Consider the following 19,262-nt stretch of genomic DNA (forward strand, 5'->3'; position numbering starts at 1 on the left):
TCAAAAGTGGATCAAGAAATTTAGAGATGGCGGAGGTGAGGATATTCCTACCCCCAAGCCTCGCTCTGGTAGGCCAAGGAAAATACAAAATCGTACTTCCAAGGTTATAAAGAGGCAGTTGGATAAAAATCCAACACTCACAGCTCGAAAACTGAAGGAAAATAACCCTGCACTGCTCCAGGACGTGTCTGTAAGATGTATTTCTGATCATTTACTCAAAGATTTACAATATCGCAGTTGTTGTGCTAAAGTTCTTCCCCTCTTAAGTGCAAAAAATGTATGGGATCGCATTGCTTTTAGCAAGAAATATAAGGATTGGACCCTAGAAGACTGGGAACAAGTCTTGTGGAGTGATGAGTCAACGTTTGTGGTGTCGTCTGGCTGCAGGTCCAAGCGTGTCAGGCGTCCCAAAGGATCGGACCCAAATGACCCCCGCTACACAGCTAAAGTTGTAAAGCATGCTCCAAGTGTTATGGTATGGGGATGCTTTGCATTTGGTGGAGTTGGCAATTTAGTATTTTTTGAAAAAAATGAGTGTAAATCAGCACAGTTATTTCGAGTTATTGTGTGATAACCTGCCTGAAAGCTTTGAAAAGTGTAACGCTAGCTGGTTTATGCAAGATGGAGCTCCTGCTCACACAGCTCGATCTATTATCCAGTGGTTAGAGGACTGTGGTGTAGATTACTTCAAAAAGTGGCCTGGGAATTCACCAGACCTAAATCCCATAGAGCACGTGTGGCATATCATTAAAAGAGCTTCAGGATCGTGACGCTTCGACAGTAGCGAAGCTAAAAATAGAAATACAGGATATTTGGGATAATATCATTCCCCAACACGTAGAAAAACTGGCAAGATGCATCCCACAACGTTTGGAGAAGGTCATCAAGCTTAGAGGAAAATCGCTTGGCAAATATGGTACGTCATGAGCCCTTTAAATGTCTATTTAAATGTCACAATTATTTACATTCGTCTTGCGCCCAAACTTTCCGCTACCACTGTGTGTGTATATATATATATATATATATATATATATATATATATATATATATACAGTGACCCCTCGTTTAACGAACACCTCGGTTAACGTAATTTCGATTAACGAACTGCCTTCCATAAGGATCTTCAATTCAGTTAACGAAAAAAAATTCGGTTAACGAAGTTCTTACGAACCGACCTCAACATGTTTTCGCTTGCACTGACCGGGCAACCAGCTTTAGTATCAGTCCGCCAATACATTAATCGGTTCTAGGGCTTAAATTCCTTACTATTTTAGTAAATATCAAGAAGTTTATACTATTCAATAATTTTAAAAGTTTAATATTCAATTTTTTAGCCATTTTAACAATTATTGAACATAATTGAAGGTAAAGTGACTAGTTTAATGCTCGGCATCCAGCCTCTTAACACAGCAAACAGGAGTTAGTCTTCTCTCTGTTTTCACTGGAGGTAACATCTTGCTTGAGACTCTCTTCAACTAAACGCTTTTTTTCTGTGTTTCCAAGCAAATTATTGGTCATTTTGAAATATATTTTACATATTGACAATATATAATGCAGTGCAGTGTTGATTTAAAGAAAATAATCTTGAATTACACCAAGAGAGCTAAATTTTATGGGTGAAATGGCGCCATGGGGTGACTTCTCTTCCACCCCAATGCCTTCTCTTCTTCCTTCTCCTCCACCCCCATTCTAAATCCCATCATCATCATCATCATCTAGGAGCCTTTTACATACACACCTCAAAGTAAGTGAACTTTTCTACCAGTTTTGTTGAATTTAGGAAATTTTCGGTGAGCTGGAACCAATTACCCAAAAACCCATTGAAACAATGGTTTCGGTTAACAAACTTTTCGGTTAACGAACGACCTTCTGGAACGGATTGAGTTCGTTAACGGAGGGGTCACTGTATATATATATATATATATAAAATTGACCATCTTAAAATTCTTGGAACTCTGATACAGTACCAGATAATTTATAAAAATCCACATTGCAGACCATGAATCACATTGGCACTATGGGTAATGATTTTGGGACTGCACATCAATTCTAAGTCCATTCAGATGGAGAGAATATACCCACATAATGCAATTTCACTATTTTTTTCTATCAGAACACTATACAGTACATACAGGTCTATGCAGGTCTTGTGGAAATGCAGCCTGATATTGATGGTCTGGATGTGGCTGGAGGAAAGATATCAATGGGAGAAGCCACAAGCAGGAAATGTTTCCCTTTAACAATCCCACATTTTCTTGTGATCATACAGTACTTACATGAATGACTTGGCCCACAGTTTGCTGCTTATTAATGATAATACTGGTTAGTATATAGAACAAATACTGTATGAACACTATAAATTTAACATTCCAAAAGCAAGAAAATGACAATATAGGTACTGTAATCCAAAGGATATATCCTACACTGTTGATTTTTCCAATACTGCAATGACACCACCATCCTCACTTCTCAGATGGGTCTTTTAATAATAAAATGTAATTTGTGGTGCAGTTCCATAAATATGATTCCAGAGATCAAAGGAAAAAATCGATTTTTAGAGCATTAATCAATACTGTACTTTCATATAAGTCTACAATTAAACACCAGTATCTAATTACTTTCAAAGTTATAATATCACTTTTAATTTGCCAAAGGGATTTACAAAGTTATTTTATTGTGCATATGATTTAATAAAAAATTTCTAAGTAACAGGCATGCAGATAACATTAAAGTATTCAACAAAACAATCATCACCACAACTACATAAAATGGGTTTCAGCCTTGTGATTGTTGGTGCCTGTCAGTTTTGACATTTTTCAAAGGTACAACAGTACTGTACTAAGTCTTATTCTTGAATATTGTAGAAAAAACAAAATATGTCTTAGACATGGACAAGGATATGTGGTACTGTATCTCATTCATAGCTTGTAAGCAAATATTTTTTTAAACTAACCAATGAAAACTATTTGTAAAGATACAATTCTTTAGAAAACAAATTATGAGGCAGATAAATTATCACAATCAGCATCTATTTCATTTACTTGGGGGTATACTGTACTTAAAACTAGATAAATTTTAAAATCTACATTTCTTTGAAAAGAGCAATTTTTTAAAAACACAAAACAGTTTTAAAAATAAAAAATGATTTACTGTCACAGTGTAAAGTATCATTACAAACCTGGGAAATCTGAACGGCAGTAGTCTGGTTGCACTCTGGTTTGAGCTGCAATAGCTTCACAGGACTTGGTACATTTTCAAACAGGTGTGTAACTCTGGACTTTAGTGAGTGACAGTACATTCTATCTAATACAGTACTGACTTTAACTTTCTAAGTTAACCTTAATTTTTTATGAAAACCACAAATTTATAAAAAAAAAAAAATTTTCGTTGAGAAAATCTATTTAAAATGTGGAAGGAAAAAGTAAATGTTGCTTAAAAACTTTACTATGGGAAACATGTATTAAATTATGATGACCTTAATGTTTCAATATAAATAAATGAATCAAGACCTAAATTCTAAAACACAACTCTGGATCCTATCCAAAGTCTGGCTTGGGATGGAATCGAGTACAAGAGCAAGGTTCATATCGAATCCAAATCACAAAGGCTTGATTATATTATCAAATGCAGCTCAAGTCTAGATTTCAATGTCAGGTTTAAGTCAGATATCACATAAACGTTCAAATATTTTGATAGAGCAACAGCCAATACTGTACAGTGCAGAGTTAGTTTTGGCAAAAATGGTGACTCCTGATGTGGCAATTCTTCACAGAAGAATAAGAATCTTTCCTGGTACTTCTTATAAAGTACAACCTAGTACTTTGTGTGAAGAAAGTGATGATACAAAAACAAAAAGTTTAAAGTTTTGAAACCATGACACGAGCAGTTAATGTGCCAATAATATCCTTAAGACTGGGAAAAAATTGACAATTTTACCTAATATCTGAATTCATAGCAACCAAACCAAACTTACATTACCTAGTAGTATACTCCAAAATATGTTCGGATCAGGATATCATAGGACATAATACAGTACCGTACATGGCTATTTTAAATTTGCCCAATAAAAACAGTGTTTCAAGCAATTCAGATTTGATTTAGGGGTGGTGTAAGTGTAACCCTTTAAACTCATATTAAAACAATCTTTAGGAAGGCTATTCAAGGAAAATGTCCAATATGACTTTTGTAACAAAGAAAATGGAGTTTATACACTTGAAATGGTACCCAAGTTCCACAAGAGGAAAATAGAGATGGAAAATTCATCAAATATTTCAAAGAACTTACTTTTAGCTTAAAATTTTCTTACAGGAGTATGGTATTTTTTATCCTCTGCTCAACAGTATTCTGTATACAATGAACTGTTACAGCTGCTCCTCCTGAAAAAGTCTATTTATAAGCTTGGATGAAAAGCCCCTCTCCAGACAATTGATGATCAATCAAAACAAAATCTGTGAACTCTTTGCAAATCAGGCACAGTATCAAAGGTCCACTGGAACAAACCCTTGGAAAAGGATTCCATCTGCTCCCAATTTATTAACAGCAGAGTAACAATGTTCCTTTGGAATGCCCTTAACTAAAGACCCCAAAGGGCCAGCTATTTTGAATTATTTTCCCTTCAAAAGCAGGTTCTGGTTTTCACCATGGCATGATTTATGTCAGGACACCTACAAGGATCAAACATTGCAAGGCTCACCAAGTCTTCTACCAAATACCAAACGTTCCTTGATGGCATTCGGGTCTTGAAGATACACTGCCAAAGGGATTAATTCTGAAGACTATAGAAAACTCATTGTTCAGCAGGGCCCTGATGCATGAGCATTGCCTTGGTCCATAGGCTGACATACAAGAGGATGACAAACAAGCAGATTTCAGTTTTCCTTTCAACTTGCTGCTGTGAAGGAAATTTGATCATGACTTTCAATGCAAATGGCCTTAGTCATCCAACATACATGAAAGATGCCCCACAATCAGATCTTTACTTTTTCCTTTTTTGTGGTTCCTCCAAGAATCAGGCATAAATCCAGCAGATCATAGTAGTTCTCTCTCAGATATGTTTAGATTTGCAAAGCTTGATAATGGTATGGTATCATCTCACACTGGAGACCCATAAATTCATAAAGGAGAATCACCATTTCTGCATCATGATCCAAAGGGAGACTATTGGTTCTGTAACCTCTTGAAGTGGGCAACATAAGACCCCCCTCCATCGACACCTTTAAACACTACTTTTGAAAACTTGATGGTGACAAGTCACCCAAACAAGGTCCTTAACATCAGAAATTAATATCATTATTTGATACCAATTCATGTTAAAAAAAAATGCTCTAACTTGTGCTGACCCTATTCTTTTTTCTTCTTTTTTTTTCGGGGAATAGCCCACTTGGGCACAGGTCACCGACCTACAATAGATGCTGGGGGTAAGGTAAAAAAGAAATTAAAAATAGAAGAGAAAAAGACGAAATTAATCTACACCACAATGATGCTGGAAGATACAGTACAGTATAATACAGGGGTTCTCAACCAGGGGGAATTTCCCCCCTCAGGTTTTCAGGGGGAACTGATACTAATATGGAAAAATAAAGGATTTTCAGTATTATATGCATATTATTTGGAATGCACTTTTTGAGGCAGACAATCTTGGAAAGGAGGGGGAATGACATTCTGACATATGGTGAAAGGGGTGCATGGGGCAAACAAGGTTGAGAACCACTGGTATAATAAATACCATATACAATATGCTCCTCTACTGTTTTTTCAGTCAATTCAGTGGATTTTCACAATAAACATACATTCCTATTACGATTGGGTAAGTCTGGTTTGTTGAGTTATGATGATGTTAATAGTGAAGATGTCCCTCTTTCTTAATAATAACTTTACTTTTAATATTTCTAGCTAGGACTTGTGGCTGAGTTTGGAGCTAGGTAAATCTAGGTTTGGTTTGGTTTAGTTCAGTTACAATTTAGGTTAGGTTAGTTGGTTTAATTATACCAGTCAGTAGCAATACAATCAAGTTGATATTGCAAAATCTGTGCTGATTAAAAATTTCAAGGGATTTAAGGCCAACAAAACATTTTTGCATCAACAAGAAAGTATGATTGATGAGATCACCGGAAAGCTCACTCGGTCAACTCCACACTGAATACTATAGTGTTCAGCCTTCCCTGACAGACTTAACTCCCTCAGTACAGTGCCATTGTACTGAAGGGCATAGATCATCACATTTAAAAAGTCAAGACATCATTATCAATAAATGAAGCAATTGAGTTCAATAGGTTAAGATATCATACTCAATGGATTAGATTAAGTTACAGGCATCCCCCGGGTTACGGAAATTCACTCTTACAGATTTTGTAAATTATGACGACCAATAAATTCGGAACAAGGACAAAAAATTTGCCCTTACGGAAATTGGGTATTGTTTATTTATTTAATTTTTTTCAATGCTATTCGAAAAAATTCACAGAAATTATAAAATTTATCGTGTGTGGATTTCTTGGTGGTTGCTACAATATTGTACAAGGCGAGGCAGGAGCCAGTAGTGCCCCCCGTCTCCCTCCCAGTAACTGATTGCACCACCTTACCTCATCACCTCACCTAACGCAGCACTCAACATCGTTTGTGTTAAGTTATATTCAAGTGTTTTGTATATTTATTATCATATTATATCATAAAATAATCAATGTGTGTTAAAAAAAATTATTTTAATTCATAAATGTGCTTGCATTACATCTTTTTGCCCAAAATATTTCCTTGGGAACACATCTCTAATTATATAATGGAAGTCAATGGGAAAATTGGTTTCGCTTTACGGAATTTCACGTTACGGACAAATTTTCAAGGACACACACCTTCCGTAACCTGGGAATTGCCTGTAATGTACTTGAGCAGTAAAGTACAAGTGAATCGAGCAACTCTTGGAAATATAAACAAATCTTTGGAGTAATTTCTAAATACTGTACCAAATTTGCCCAAACTAGACTCAAGTTCCTTTTTAGTCCCAAGTCATGTTTTAAAATTTGGTCCACATGTCTATACTGTACTTGATCCTAATTACTGGTAACTTTAGGAATTGCACAGTAATGATCAGCATAACAATAGTATTTTCTGCCAATCTTCTAATATATTGAAACTCAACAGTCCAAGAATCCCTTGCACAAATTTTTTTTAATTACAGTACTTCCCTAGTTTATGTCTTTAACCCTTAAGCCCCGGGTTAGGGTGCTGCTGGCAGTAAACCCCCCCCCCCGGATAAATCGAGAAAAATCAACTTTAAAAAAATAAATTAATTAATTAAATAAATAAATAAAAATAGTGGCGGGAATAGGCAGATGTTCTGGAACGTCACCTGGGGCGCGCTGGTCGGACGTTCTGGAACGTCACCTGGGGCCTAAGGGTTAACAGCAACTACCTAAGGTAATGGAATTCCAATGATATGGAAAAAAAATTATGAAATATAAATTATGCTTACTTACACACCCACGTTCAATATTTAATTTGCCATTATAACTCACACGTAAAACTGAAATAAAAATTTCTTCTCACTAAACAGGAATGTCAGGCCTCTCTGAATACAGATATTTCTTCTGTAAACATATACTGCACAGCTCTCACAAGGAACTATGAATAACATAAAAATTATTGTTTTTCAAATACATGGACATTTGGACTGAATGTTGCTGTGACATGTACAGTACTGTAAATAAAACAAGGACATTTTATTTAGACCTTTTGTAATATACTCTCCTTGCATATAAAATATTCACACCCCCAAAAAAATGTAATTGTACTAATCTTCAAAATAAGAAGCTTCCTGGTAGTCATAATTTTTGGTTATGAAAACTCAAGTACTGTATCAATTTTTCTGATACTCATTAAAATTCTACACAAAAATTCCTTTGCATTACACATAAAATCAACTTGCACTTTAAAGTATCAGGTGAGTGTTAATGGTGGTACTATTGAACACATAATGCATTGCAAAAATATACAATACTGCAGTGTAAAAGGCTATTTGTAAAATATCAATCATCAATTGAAGTTTCCATACTTTTAGGACTAATGCAACTGACAGACCACTGCACTAGCTTCGTAACAGAAATGAAACTCCTTTTTGGGTAAAATTATAATTTTTCCTCCCTTAATTTAGGTGATCATAGCTTCATACAATTCCTGAAAGGCATTTATCTGCTCCCACTTCTTACTTCAGTAGCCCCGATATTATATATACGTAATGGCAATGTCAGCATTTTTTATCAGCAAATCTTGTAATATCTTTCCTAACAACTAATCTTCATTAAGCTTAGGATCAGAGGTTCTTGTTACTTACAAAGAAAGTTTCAAGGATTTGGCATACTAACCAAGCACATAGACGATGGGAAAGTTCTGGGTACAAAATACCCAACTAGGATGATGTTACTATATTACCATCACCTGCAGCACAAAATTTCAAACTGAAATAAATAGCAATCCTTTAAATAACAATACGTAAGTATGCTTTGCTATTTTATATTCCACGATCATACACATCAAACCATAATGGCAACTTACCTCACCATTTTTCAACAGTAGCTGGGTGAATAAATTTTAAATATGTATATGTAATGTTCATTTGCTCAGACCTAGATTAAACAGTTATTACATATACCGGAAACACATTCATATTGTATGAGAATCGTGATAGAGATTGAGAACGAGAATCTAGTTCTCATTCTTTGAACAACACCCATACTATGACCATAAGTTACAAACTGTTGATACTAAAATATTATCATTCACTACTTCTAAATAAATAATCACCACAACTGCGCTGTATAGTAATACATCCATCCGGATTTGTAAAATCAATCAAGCTGAGCTGCATATTATCTTATGCCAGAAGGTACGGTATCCTACTTACACTCACCCACAGAACATTATTTTCGTATCTACATCAATAGTGCCACAGTACTACCATCCTAGTTATTGCTTTCCTTTTTAGTACTCCATTGTCAGTGCCTTTTCTTCAATTTTCTTTTTTAAGCACCTTAACAAATGTCCTCTGGGTTGATTGATTTCTTGATCCTTAGTAGCATTGTGGTGTACCACTGGTCAAGTCGTGAAATTGAGTCATAATCCTTTACTGTGTCTGTGAATGCATCCACGTTTTGTTCCTCAAGATGGTTCATAAGAGACTGAAAGGATGAATATTCTATCAGTTTAAAACATATCAAAATATCTCTCCATGAAGATGAAAAAAAAATCACTGGAAGTTGATGCAGAATGAGACCCATAAGTGCAAGATATAACAAAATTGATAAGGAAAAAATTTTCATATCGACCACAATCATTTGGTTAATGTGACCTGGAAATACAACCCTCTAGGTCAAGAGTTCTCAACCCGTAGCTCAGGAGTACTACTGTGCTCCCAGATAGTCTGGCAGAGGTCTTCTACAAAGCTTAAAAATTTTAAAATCATGCTCACAAGCACCAGTTCAAGATTTAGGACATAACTTTATAAATCCTCCTCAGATTGAAAAGGGGTAGGAACCCCTGCTCTAGGCACTGGATTAGGTCAGGGAAAATACCGGACAAAGCTATCAATGCAAGTATTGTAGTTGTTAAAGTATATCTCATGTCATTACTGTACTCTCATTCACCAAAGGTTTTCTCTTGCAAAATCACTGTACTGTATTTAATCACCCAAATCTTTTCACCCATACTGTATTTTAAAATAATTTTCATAACTTTTCAGCTATGTCTAATACATCACATTAAAAAATTTCCTTTCATACAAATGTCATCATCATAAAAACATTTTAGTCATTTTCCATGGAATGTCTTACAATCTCTCTCCATGTCATTCTTTGCCTGCCCATAGCTCTCCTTCCCTTCACATTTACTCTTGCATCTCTCGACCCTATTGGTCTCCTTTCTCTCCACATGCCCAAGCCATCAAAGTCTACCTCCCAGAAATACAGTAATTTGTCAAGAAAATAGGTATTCATGCTTTGAATATACAATATATAATGTAAATGTTTTTTTATTTAACCTCATACAAAATACTTTTTGCATTTAATTCAATCCCTTATTCCCACTACCTTAAATCAATCAAGGTGGGACTGCATAAACTTACCTTGATAAGCTTGCATTCTCGTGAGTCTTGGAACGCTGGGTACATTTCCTCGTACTTTACCACTGCAATCTTAGCATTAGTTAGATCAATACACATATGACAGAGAGCTGCACGGAACATGTATTCCTTAGCACTGTACTTGAGTAAAGAACTTTCAAGGGAGCTTGTTGCAACCTAAAACATGAAAAAAACATTATTAAAATACTGTATTAAAATACTGTATTCTCAATATTATTTAAATATTTATATGGTCGTACTGTATAATCAAATGGTATCCAGTTGTTTCACCCCATAGCCTGCTCGCCTCATAGCCCATTCCCCCCTCTCTCTCTCAATCTGTGTAGATGTGATTTGGTTTGGTTTGGATAGGATAAGTTTGGGCAAGATCATTAGACCTTAGGGTTGGGTTTGCCAGATAAAGCCTTCTCGCATTTAGTTATAAAAGTACAGCATAGTCATCATAATAACAACAGCTTTTTTTACACTTCATTTTTCCAACATTCGCGGCCTGAGATCCAATTTTTCTTCTGTGGAGCACCATCTATTAACCTCTTCCCCCGACCTCTTACTACTATCTGGACTTAAACTGACCAAAGCAGCTTCACCCAAACCTTTTCAAGTCTCCAACTACAACCTTTTTACCTCTTTCTGTTCTAAGGGAGGTGTATGCACCTATGGCAACACGTACACCTATAGCTCGACTCACAGATCTTGAATCTTCTCTTGATGATGTCATCTGGCTCAAAATATCTCTACCAACTATGACTATTTTTCCTTGTTTTCTATACTGTTCTCCCAACTCTACAAACTATTTGGAACTCTTTGACTATCTCACTTCTTGCCATGAGTCGTTGCCATCCACACACCCCAACACCGAGATCCTCTACCTAGGGGATTTCAATGTACATCACAGACAGTGGCTTGGCTCTGCAAAGGATGACCCAGGTGGAGCTGAGGCACTCTCTTTTTCCTTACCTAATGATCTGGAACAAATAATTAAACACCCTACATGTGTTCCAGATCAACATGATCAACTTACTAACATTCTTGATCTTTGTTTTACCTCTAACTCCTCACACTATTCATACTCATTTCTGCTCCCTTAGGGTCTTCTGATCACAATCTTATTTCTATTAAATCAAACTGGGCACAACCACCTCCCCCACCCCCCTCTAAATGCCAACTATGACACTATCGGAGGGCAAACTGGCAATCTTTGCGAGAATTTTTCTCCGACTTTCCTTGGGATGAATGTTGCTTTTCCACTCAGGATGCCTCGGTATGTGCTGACAGCATGGCTGAGGTTATACAGGGTGGTATGAGTGCCTTTATGCCATCTTCTACCAAAACTTTCACTTTACAATCAAGGTTTGATCACTCCTGTTCTCTTGCATGTAGGGAGAGAGATAGGGTGTATCAAGTTATGAAACTACAGTGATACATCTGTTAGCCGGAACAATTGATGCAGAGCACTTCCGGGATGAGAGATTTCCGGGTAATGAGATGACTCTCTCAAAGCCAGAAAAATCCCTCATCCCCAGAATTTTCCGGGTAGAGGAAAAATTTTCTTACAAGTTCCAGAAATTGCCCATTACATCATCTCTCGAACCCTGAAAAAAATCCCTCGTCCCCAGAATTTTCTGGGAACCAGAAAAAAGTATCCCATCCCCGGAATCTTCAGGGTATCGGGAAAATTTTCTCAGAATCTTCGGGAAATTGTGTCCCTCGGAAAATTTAAATTCCGGCTATCAAAAAGTTCCGGGTTTGAGGGATTCCGGCTAACGGGGATATTACTGTATCTCCTCCTCCTATTACCCACTCCTCTTTCATTACTGCTAGGAATCGTTGCAAGGTTATTCTTCGTAGGGCCAAGCGGAATTTTAGAAAAAGAAAGACCGCTGACCTGAATAACTTTTCTTCTAGTAAATCCTTCTGGTCCTTAACCAAAAACATTTGCACTCCCTCTTTTCCTCCTCCCTTCCAACCTGAGAACTCTATAGCCAACTCTCCCGCTCTATCCCTCCTACTGAACCTATGCACTTTCCTATACAGTAGTACCCCGATTTACGCGGTCAATTGAACCCATGGGGTACCGCGGAAAGTGAAAACCGAGTAAAGTGAACAACAGAACATATGGGATTAGTTCCAATAGAGACTGGCCCGACCCCCAAACTCCACTTTTTCAGACACAATACCTACGTTGTAGTAAAAATTACATCTTAATTTTATGATGGTATGCACACACAATTAATAATTAAGAGAAATATCAATAATATTAGTTTTTTTAACACTTACATTAGTAGAAAAGATGGCTGGGCACACAGGGATGGGGGGTTGGTTCCGAGGCAGAGGGCAGATTATTGGCCCTCACCTGTATCACTTGTATCAATTGTATCACTATCCACCACAGAGGCTTGCAGGGCCTCTTTGTCAAACCCCTCAAAGTCTATATAAGTCCATATCCTCACTATCACTATCACTGACTTAGGCCGGCTGTGGTGGGTGGCGGGTGAAGAACTCGGTAATGTTTTGATGACTGGGCGACCTTGTGTGCATCCTGCCCGCGCCGCTTCCCGCGTATATGAGTAGCTGCACTGCGGAAAGTGAAAGTTCGGTTCTGGCGAGGCACCGCGTAAATGAGAAATCGCGGAAAGTGAAACCGCGTAAAGCGGGGTAATACTGTACTGTAATCTCCACTTGTAGGGTTGCTGGTGTGTTATCCAGGTTGGATGTGAGTAAGGCTCATGGACCGAACAGAATATCCCCTCGAGTTGTGGGAGTGTGCTGAAATTCTGGACCCTGTGCTTACTCGTCTCTTTTGCCTTTGCCTCAAAACCCAAACTTTTTCTTCTTCTTGGAAACATGCCTTGGTTCAGCCCATCCCAAAGAAGGGTGACCATTCCAAACCCTCCCTAAGATTTTCAAAACTATCTTAAACTCTCATTTTCTCCGTCATCTTGAATGCCATTCTCTTTTGTTGGATCACCAGTATGGCTTTTGTCAGGCGAGATCTACTAAGGATCTGCTCTCCTACTGCACCCATCTTTGGTCATCCTCTCTTAGGGTTAATGGGGAAACTTTCGTCATGGCCCACGACATCTCCAAAACATTTGACAGGGTATGGCACAAGTCTTTGCTTTCTAAACTTCCCTCTTATCGTTTCTCTCCCCCACTTTGTTCTCTAATTTTTAGCTTCTTTGAGAACCGATCCATGGCAGTTGTTGTCGAGGGATCGATCTCTCGCTCTTTCTCTACCAATAGTGGTGCCCCACAGGGTTCTGTTCTTTTACCTACTCTCTTCCTTCTTTTTATCAATGATTGACATCACAATACGACTAATTCTATCCATCCTAACGCTGATGATTCTACTCTTCATTCTTCTTCACATTTTCCCTTCCCCCTAATTCTCAAACTAGATCTGTTTCTAGAGCTGATATCATTACATATATCAATGCGGATCTGTGCAGCATCTCCGAATGGGGAGGTAGAAAATTGATTAAATTCAATAATAATAGAACACAGTATTTACCAGTTACACTTTTCAAATTAGATGATCTCCCACTAATCACATTTCACAATGCAATCATTCTGCCAATTTCTAAAATAAATATGCTAGGCCTCACCATTTCCTCTCATATGTCATGGAAGCCACACATCCACAGCATTGCTAAAGCTGCCTCCCGAAAGTTGGGAATGCTGTGCAGATGCCGTAGCTATTTCACTCCTGAGCAGTTGCTTCAAGTTTATAAGGGATTCACGCGTCCTAACTTGGCGTACTGCTCTCACATCTGGGGTGGCTCTTCTTCTGTACAACTGTTAGATCGGGTGGAATCAAAGGCATTTCGTCCTATTAACTCTCCTCCTTTAGTTGATAAGCTCTCTTCCTTCTCTCTTTGCCACAATGTTGCTTCACTCTCTCTCTTTTACAGATACAGTAGAACGTCAATTTAAAGCGATTCAATTTAAGATTATTGATTTAAAGCGACACCCACAATTAAGGACAATGTTTTAATTTAAAGCGAATCTTTCCTATTTTGCGCATCAATCTGGCGCATTATATTTTAAAATTCGCGCCTAATGTTTCTCTGGGCACACTACACTGTCCTAAGGGCAAAGCTGTACTGTACATGTACTCAAAATAATGTACTAAATGATTACTAAAATTTTTGTCTTGTGCAAACTATAGCATGATTACTGTATATTCAAATTAATCACTATCTTATAAAAATTCCAGCAATGTAAATTAAATTCTCCCTGGTCACTTCTGTGACATTTTATAAACAAAAAACAAAAACTCAATCTAAAGGACATAAATAAACAAATAAATACTTCACTAGACCTTCGGCGCCAACTGTCAAACATGTCACCCCCCAAAAAAAAAATCTTCCAATCAGCTGATCACTAGTAAACTGATCATTTCACGTCCCATAATTTTAACTGTGTTGATTTATGAGTGCTTGTTTTAACATAATTCTACCAAAAACAATGTTTTGTTTATTCTAAGAGATGGGCTTAGGTGCATCTGGGTAGATTCTTAGCGTTTTCAGTATTTTCTCTCTCTCAAGTACCAAACTAAATTATTCCATTGAAACAACACTTCAATTTAGTGCGAATTCGGTTTAAAGCGACCTCTCTTGAAAGGTATCTCATGTTATATCGACGTTCTACTGTACTTTAACGGGCAATGTATGTTTCGGTTGTTTTTCTCATCCTGTGTACCGCCAGCAAGGCCGAGGGCTCGTAACACTCGTCTTGCCCGCGGTGCCCACCGTTTCTGTGTAGATGTTGGTCACACTAGAATAACCCGTTATAGTACATCCTTCTTTCCTCACACAGCCAAACTGTGGAATGCTCTGCCTTCTTCTATGTTTCCATACTCATACAATCTGTCACTTCAAAAACCTGGTTTTCTGGCACCTTCTTTTCTATTTTTAATTTCTTTTTACTCTTATTTTTTCGTCCCCTAGGCCTCATTGTGGTTCGATGAACTGTGCCCGGGTGGGCTATTCCCCATATAAAAAAAATGGTGATTGTGAGCAGTCATAAAATGCCAGGGGGCAAACAGATGGGGCAAAATGATGAATATTTAAAAAAAAAAACATCTAATTCCCTGAAAACTCCATGCAAATTACAATTTACATATAAAGATATTTTACGGAGTATTTCTATTAATTTTCCAGTGTATTATGCTGCAGGAGGTGTGGATTTGAGTGGATTAGGTATACAGCACAGAATTTTGTATCAAAATTCAATGATTGGCAAATACAGTAATATCTCCATTAGCCGGAATCCCTCAAACCCAGAACTCTCCGATAGCCGAAATTGAAATTTTCTCGGAAAAGTGTTCCGAAAGCCGGAATTTTCCGGAAAATTCCGGCTATGGAAACGATTTTCCGAGGGGCACAATTTCCGGAAAATTCGGAGAAAATTTTCCCAATACAGTGGTCCCTCGGTTAACGAACAGAATTCGTTCGAGAAGGTCGTTCGTTAACCAAAACCATTGTTTCAATGGGATTTTGGGTAATTGGTTCCAGCTCACCGAAAATTACATACAAAGTAAAAATAAATGCAGTAAAGTACACTTACTTTGAGGTGTGTATGTAGAAGCCTCCTGGTTGATGATGATGGGAATTATAAGTGGGGGTGGAGGAGAAGGAAGAGGAGAAGGAAGTGGGGGTGGAAGAGAAATCACCCCATGCTTCATGCCATCATTTCACCCATAAAATTTTAAGTTCACTAGGTGTAATTCACGATTATTTTCTTTAAATCATCACTGCAGTGCATTATATATTGTCAATATGTTAAATAAATTTCAGAATGACCAATAATTGTACTGTAAAAACGTAAAAATAATTTATGTTCAAGAGAGTCTCAAGTAAGATGTTACCTCCACTGACCAGAGATACAAACTGACGCCTGTTTGGTGAGTTGAGTGGCTATTTGGCGCACTAAAAACTAATTTCCTGTACTTCAATTATGTTAAATAATTGTTAAAATGACAAAAAATTTTAATATAAAACTTGGAAAATTATTGAATAGTACAACCTTCTTGATATTTACTCAAATGGGAAAGAACTTAAGCCCTAGAACCGATTACTGTAATGGCGGACTAATATTCCAGCTGGTGAGCAAGCGAAAACATATTGAGAGGAATTCATAAACCGAATTTTTTCGTTAACCGAATTGAAGATTCTTATGGGAGGTAATTCGTTAACCGAAATTTCGTTAACCGAGTCGTTCGTTAACCAAGGGACCACTGTACGGTAGGGTTGGGATATATTGTATAGCGACTTTATAACGATTTTTTTATATCGCAGCTACCAAAATTATCGACATTTTCCTATATATAGCGATAACGCTTGAAACTAAGAAAGAAATTATAAATAAACAGACAAAGTGCCTGTAAGACAGTCACCAAAGAGGGCTAGGAAGGATGACTCCTCTCCTTCCACCTCTTCTCCAATTCTCTCCTCCTCCTCTGCCTCCTGTCCTGCATGCTAACAACACTAAGGTAAGATAAAGTACCGTATTTTTTACAATTTCCACAGAAATTTTTCACTGTTAAGTGGTTGTATTTGGGGGCCTGGAACGGATTATTCCTATAATGAACGAGGTTCTAGAACCAATTAGATTCGTTATAGCATACCCCACTGTATATATATACAGTCATGCGCCGGTTAACGTCCGACCGAACAAAGTCCGATCGCATATACATGACACCTGCTGGACCACCACTCCACGACCCCCTGACGGAGACACGATGATCCTCCCCATACTGGTCAGATATTATGTGTTAAAGGGATATGCTTCCTAACTTAGGCTTTTTTTAAGCATTTGCCTACAGGTGAAATGTTAACCTACATCTATTGAGGATAAAATCTTTCACCTACAAATTGACAATTACACATTTGCTGTAATCAGACATATCTAGTTGCCTCAACAATTGCAACCCCAGTTGCAATTCGGGTTGCAATTTCAAATTCTGTGGCATTACTAAAATTAGTAAAGTTTCTGGTGCACTCTAAGATTAAGAGAGAAAACGGAGGACTCAGGCGTCCTGATGTGAGAGAAAACGTATTTGTATGACGAGGAACCAAATATAAAAAGCATAGATACATGTTTTGTGGACTACAGTATTAAGCGTACCCTTTTCATCACTTTGTAATAAACCTAGCCATGCCTATGTGTGTTTATGATATTTACCATAACATTATATATATATATTTAGTGGGTCTAAATGGTTGTAAAATGGGAAACTTGGGGTTGGGTCTTGGGTGCCTGAACCAATTAGAATAAATCCCATAGGTTCTGTGCTTTTGTTATCGGCGGGGTCCCAATTAGGCGCGATAACCAAGGGATGACTGTACTGTACTGTATATACTTATGACACTGGCCAGTTGCTTCTGGTGTTATGGTACAGGGGTACCAAGTGACAGCACTAGGTTCTCACTCTCTCTATCAAGGAATAAACAATTAAAATTTTAATTGGAAAAAAAAAAACATTCAAATAAATTACTATCTTACAAGAATCCCTCCAATGTAAGTTATATTCACCCAGGTCGTTTGGGTGGAAAATTATGAAAAGAGCTTAGTCGCTCTTAAGTAATGATAAATAAACACGCAGGCAGGCCTTCAGCGTCAACTGTCAAATCTTATCTCAAATAAATAAACAAACAAAGGCCAGACATTCTGTCACCTCACCTCCTGCCCCCTTCCCCCCCCTCTTCCCACCCTCCTCGTGTTCCAAGATAAAAGATTGGTGATTTCTTTATGTGTATTTTATATAATATCTCAGACTAAAGTTAGGATAATATAATTTGCATTGCTGAAATCTTTGCAAGACAGAGATTAATTTGAATATAAGCGTCATATATTTTGCTCAAGATATAAAAAAATGTAGTACAGGTTGTACCTCTCTAGTCCGGCAACCTCGGGACCTGACCGGTGCCGGACCATGGAAATTCACCCTTTTCCTGGATACATAGTGACTTGTGCTTATGCTTGGAAGCACTAGCACCACTTTCTCTGTGTCATGGTCTCTTTGAACACATATTGAAGGGTTAAATGTCGTATAGTACCTTCTCAAATTTCGCGAGTTTTTAATTCAACGTATTTTATTGGAACACAAAAAAACAAATAAAAATTTTGACGGCGGTAACTTGAATTTCAGCAGGTTTGAACGGCCCGCCAACGTGCAGACGACGTGCATAATCTTGTAAACAGCGTCATTTCTCTTATGTACAAAAGATTCATTATTGTTTATTACTGAATGTCTTTTTTATTGAATTAATGTGTGTGTGCAAAATGAGCAATACAATTCATTATTAATACGTAGAATATTAAAACACACGAGGAAATGACACAGCATTGTTTTCGTTGATTACAAAACCAGTGACTGACTGGTTCTACATATAAAACTGAAGAAAATAAGACCTTGGTTGTAGCTGTAGTAAAATTAATATGGGTGTTTTAAGTAATGTTATTTAATGTTAATAAATGGAACAATAGAAGTAGCTAACGATAATGGTAAAGAAAAAAGAGAGATCGCGTATGTAAATGCGCACACGTGAAAACATATCGTCATTACTTTACATAAGAATATGAAAGCAACACTTATTTACTGTTCATATATATTTTAATTAATGTTTCTGAATTTGTTTTTATTGAATTAATATTTGTGTGTGCAAAATTAACAATACAATCTATTAATAATACGTGGAATATGAAAACACACGATGAGACGAGACGGCAGCCGGCATTGTTTATGTTAAAGCTTACAAAGCCAGTGACTGATTGGTTCTACATATAAAACTGAAGAAAATAAGACCCTGATTGTAGCTGTAGTAAAATTAATGTAAAACAATTAATATAGTTGTGTGAAGTACCTGTAATGTTATTTAATGTAACAATATAAGTAGCTAACCATTAATGGTAAAAAAAAAAGTGAGACTGCGCGTATGTAAGTGCGCACATGCGCAAACATATCGTCATTACTCTACATAAGAATATGAAAGCAACACTTATTTACTGAAGGGTTAAATGTTGTAATCTGTATAGACAAGCGGAGAGAGAGAGAGAGAGAGAGAGAGAGAGAGAGAGAGAGAGAGAGAGAGAGAGAGAGAGAGAGAGAGAGAGAGAGAGAGAGAGAGAG

The 19,262-nt window shown here is 37.2% G+C and overlaps 1 protein-coding gene across 2 annotated transcripts in view; it reads right to left on the reverse strand.

Annotated features, from left to right (window-relative positions):
• Window positions 1-7,673: 7,673 nt before the first annotated feature.
• Window positions 7,674-19,262, reverse strand: part of LOC121858293 (alpha-soluble NSF attachment protein-like) — a 58,226-nt gene continuing 46,637 nt past the window's right edge. For both annotated transcript variants that reach the window (XM_042354620.1, XM_042354619.1), the window contains 2 exons: window positions 10,112-10,285; window positions 7,674-9,170 (listed from right to left, as the gene is read on the reverse strand). In XM_042354620.1, the coding sequence (XP_042210554.1) occupies window positions 9,024-9,170; window positions 10,112-10,285 (321 nt within the window). In that variant the 3' untranslated portion in view covers window positions 7,674-9,023. The remainder of the gene's footprint in view (window positions 9,171-10,111; window positions 10,286-19,262) is intronic.

Source organism: Homarus americanus, unplaced genomic scaffold (genome assembly GCF_018991925.1).
Source record: "Homarus americanus isolate GMGI-L3 unplaced genomic scaffold, GMGI_Hamer_2.0 scaffold57980, whole genome shotgun sequence".
Classification (NCBI taxonomy): domain Eukaryota; kingdom Metazoa; phylum Arthropoda; class Malacostraca; order Decapoda; family Nephropidae; genus Homarus; species Homarus americanus.